At 45.1% G+C, this 3,851-nt stretch overlaps 1 gene segment (V, D, J or C); it reads right to left on the bottom strand.

The window, feature by feature from the left end:
• Window positions 1–1,275: 1,275 nt before the first annotated feature.
• On the bottom strand, window positions 1,276–3,550 carry LOC137536648 (T-cell receptor beta chain V region C5-like). The segment is given in 2 exon segments: window positions 1,276–1,892; window positions 3,470–3,550. Coding segments are annotated over 2 exon segments (666 nt in total).
• Window positions 3,551–3,851: the final 301 nt, after the last annotated feature.

Raw genomic sequence — 3,851 nt, 5'->3', positions numbered from 1 at the left:
ACCTCCTGCGCGTTATGCCGCTCAGGAGGTTTTGTTACTTTGTGCCCGATTTTAGCCTCCTGGGCGTTACGGACGAGCTCAGCTCGTCCAGTAACGCCGCGGTGTATTGCTCAGGCCCTGGTGGGCCGATTTGCATTTTTTTTTTTTCAAACACGCAGCTAGCACCTTGCTAGCTGCTTGTTTGTTCTTATCGCCGCCGCTCGCCGCCGCGAAAGAGGGCCCCCCCCGCAGACCCCTTGCACAGCCTGGCCAATTACTGCCAGGCTGCGCTATGGGGTGGATTGGGACTCCCCCAGACGTCATGACGTCAATGACGCCATGGCGACGGGGGAAACCCATACAGGAAATCCTGTTCAGAACGGGATTTCCTGTTGGGTATTTGCGCCGGCGGCGATCGGAGGGTGGGTGGGAAAGCGAAGGGAGGGAGAAGCGTGTAGCTAGTGCTAGGCTAGCTACATGTTAAAAAAAATTAACCATAAAAAACCCTCCCGCGACCGTGCGCCACAATTAATCGGAACGGCAGGGAGGTTAAAATAATTGTCCCTAATGACTGTAAATCTTCTAGCTAGCCTACTCTCCGGCACCACCCGATTGCCGCCGCTCCCCCGATATATACATTACCCAGCCTGGATCCAGCGATCGGCGCAGCCTCACGGACAGCTCCGGTCTTGACTATGGGGAGGATTGCAGATGACGTCATGCGCAAACCCGATCCTCCCCATAGAGAGACCGGAGCTGTGCAGGGAGGCTGCGCGATCGCTGGATCCAGGGGGGGGGGGGAATAACGTATAAACAGGGGGATCGTAGGGGATCAGCGGCGATCGGGGGGTGCCCGACACTTGCACTAGCTAGCCTAGTGCTAGCTAGATGATTTACAGCCATTAGGGACAATTATTTATTTATGGGGGACTCCTGGGGCCACAGAGCGGTATGCCCCGACACAGTGTCAGGCATACCGCTAAGGAGGTTAAAGTGGACCTGAACTGCACAGGAGAGAAGGAAAGCATAGAGAAATGCACCCTGTATGTATTTAGAGAGTTTAGCCTGTCTAATTCTCCTTCAACTGTGACTAAGCACAAGTTGAAATTTGATCTCTCAGCTGTGTCAGCTGGCTGTCTCAGCAGAGGCGGCTAATTTGTAAACACAGGGTGTTAATAATATGTCTGCTTCCATGAAAGCAGGAAATAGACACACTGCAGATTTGTTGCAAGATTTGCATCAGCTGTAACAAAGACATGTTTTTTCTTTAAAGGTTATTATGCTGCTGCTTATCTTTTAAAGCAGCGAGGAAGTTCTGAGTTCAGGTCCGCTTTGAAATAATTGGCGCGTGTTGGCAGCCATAGAACGCTGAGATGAATTTGTGGAAAGTGGAGAAATTCTTTCATGTGTGTTTGTCAGAAGGGGAAACAGAAGGGAAGAGACAGACTCTGCTATGAATATCTGACGTTTATTGTGGAAGTGTTGGTGGTTTATAACGGTCAGGAAGAGGTGGCAGCTGTGCCGGGTGTACCAGCACCCAACACACAGCGATCCTCCAGCGCCTGTTTCTGCACAACGCAGGGACCCCTCTGTGTCGCTGTGGATGCTGCTGGCGCAGAAATACACCGCACTATCCTTCTCAGACAGCTTCTCCAAGGTCAGCGAACTTCTCAGAACTGTGTCAGATTTTATCAAGAACTTCTCTTTGGGGAAGTCTTGTTCCATGCTTGGATCCGCTGCATTGTAAGTGTAGCCAATCAGAGCCAGAGCAGCTCCCTCCTTCTGCTGGTACCAGTATTTGGTCAGGAAGTTGGACCGCTCATCAGAACAGCTTAGGGTCACGGTTTCCCCAATTTTAGGAACCATGAAGCGAGGACTCTGGAGGACATCCATCTCTGCAGCCAGACATACTGCTGGGTAAAACACATAAAGACAAACATAAAAATCTATTTTAGACCCCGTTCACCTCTGAGCGTTTTGCCGCCGCTTTTTAAAGCGCTAGTGCCATAATAATCTATGGGCCCGTTCTCACTTGGGCGATTATTGCAAATCGCCAAACGCGAATTTGTATCCTGCACCATTTTCAGGCGATGCCCCAGCGATCATGTTTAGTGCTATAGAAGCGCGAGTCGCAATCGCGAAAAATCGCCCTATGTGTAAATGGCGATTTTCCACTTTAATCGCCAAAAATCGCAAGAGCAAAACGCTAGCAAATGGGCTAGCCTTTTGCATTTTGCAAGTGTGAATGGGCCCTAAAGAAATAGAGCCTATTTATTGGAATATAATCAAATCCAACTTTGGCACTACAATAGAATGAGCACTAAATAGAATGAGGAGGGGTTAAAAGGTTTTATTGGTGTCTGTATGGGATTTATTCCCTCACTTCCAGTAGGACACCCGTTATCCAGATTCAGGCAACTGGATGTCTCAACTAACCGGCATGCCTGAGGGGATAACTTTCACTGCATTCTATGCAAGCATAATATCACCTATAGTATATCAACACTGCTTCTTTATAAATTCTAGTGGTGACCAGTGATGAGCGCATTACCAATATTTGTTTCTCATTCATTTACGTGAAAACAATGTAAAATTTAAATTTGTAAATTTTTGTGATTTTCACAGTAACAATATTGATTTTTGGAGTTTTTGTGGTCCAAAATGTCATGGTAAAAATATCAGTTTCAGTGTTTTCACGATTTTTGAGTATAAAATAACACTTTATTTTTACAAAAATGTTCTCCAAATCGAAAATAGCATTTTCGATGCGAAAATGGATAAATGAACGAATAGACAATCTGTGTAATAATAAGCAAAGCGCTAAGCCAAAATCTAGCAAACAAAAGCTAAATCTACAAATCAAGTCAAAAGAAAATCAGAACAGATTACATAAAGGGAAGCATCTATAAAAATGTAGTGTATGCAATAAACGGGGAAAAATTACTTTAACTCTCTGCACAAAATTTGCCTGAAAAATAAAACCTGTGCTTTGGGGCAATGTGCAAAGTATAAAAAATGGGTAATACCAAAATACCAAATAAACTATAGAAAAAGGTAACTTATTGATTAATTGAACATGCCTTGATACATCTGAACATGTCTTGATAAATCTCAGCCAGGTTGCAAACTTTAAATGTAAGATCAGAGTAGGCAATGAAGACAAAATAATTATAAGGGAAAAAAAAAACAGTTATGTATGGGCCAAAAAAAAAAAGGCTTTATAAAGGCTGATTTATATTAAGAGATGGGTAATAAATGCTTCTGTAAACTGTTTATTATTTGCTTAGGGCAGGCATGGGCAAACTTGGCCCTCCAGCTGTTAAGGAACTACAAGTCCCACAATGCATTTGCCTTTATGAGTCATGACTGTGGCTGTCATACTTCTGCAATGCATTGTGGGATTTGAAGTTCCTTAACAGCTGGAGGGCCAAGTTTGCCCATGCCTGGCTTAGGGTAAAGGTCTTGCATGATAGGGGTTCTATCCACTTACACTGCAGGAAGTAGACAGGGAAGAGGAACTGCAGCAACTTCGGTGTCATCTTCACAGCTCACCAATGTCCTGTGATATAGCTCACTCTTCAGTAGATGGGAACCATAGCAGATGACTACCTTTTTTGTACAGGAAGTGTGTCACAGGGAGGTGCACACTCTCTGGAGATATGATAGATCTCAGCATTTCTCATATCTAGCTTAAAATCCAACTCTACCCAAATATTATTGTTGACAGGGGGAGCAAGCATGTGTATGAGACTCTCCTCATGCCCATCGCTCTTCCCTTTCTCCTCTATACCTGTAACGATTGTGGAATCGTATTCGCGGTCAGTGCACTAGACGTGCGCTGACCCGGCGGATTTCCTCCACAAGCGTATATT

The sequence above is a fragment of the Hyperolius riggenbachi genome, chromosome 10, assembly GCF_040937935.1.
Source record: "Hyperolius riggenbachi isolate aHypRig1 chromosome 10, aHypRig1.pri, whole genome shotgun sequence".
Classification (NCBI taxonomy): domain Eukaryota; kingdom Metazoa; phylum Chordata; class Amphibia; order Anura; family Hyperoliidae; genus Hyperolius; species Hyperolius riggenbachi.
The sequence above is the reverse complement of the archived record's forward strand: the minus strand, read 5'-3'. Positions and strand labels throughout refer to the sequence as shown.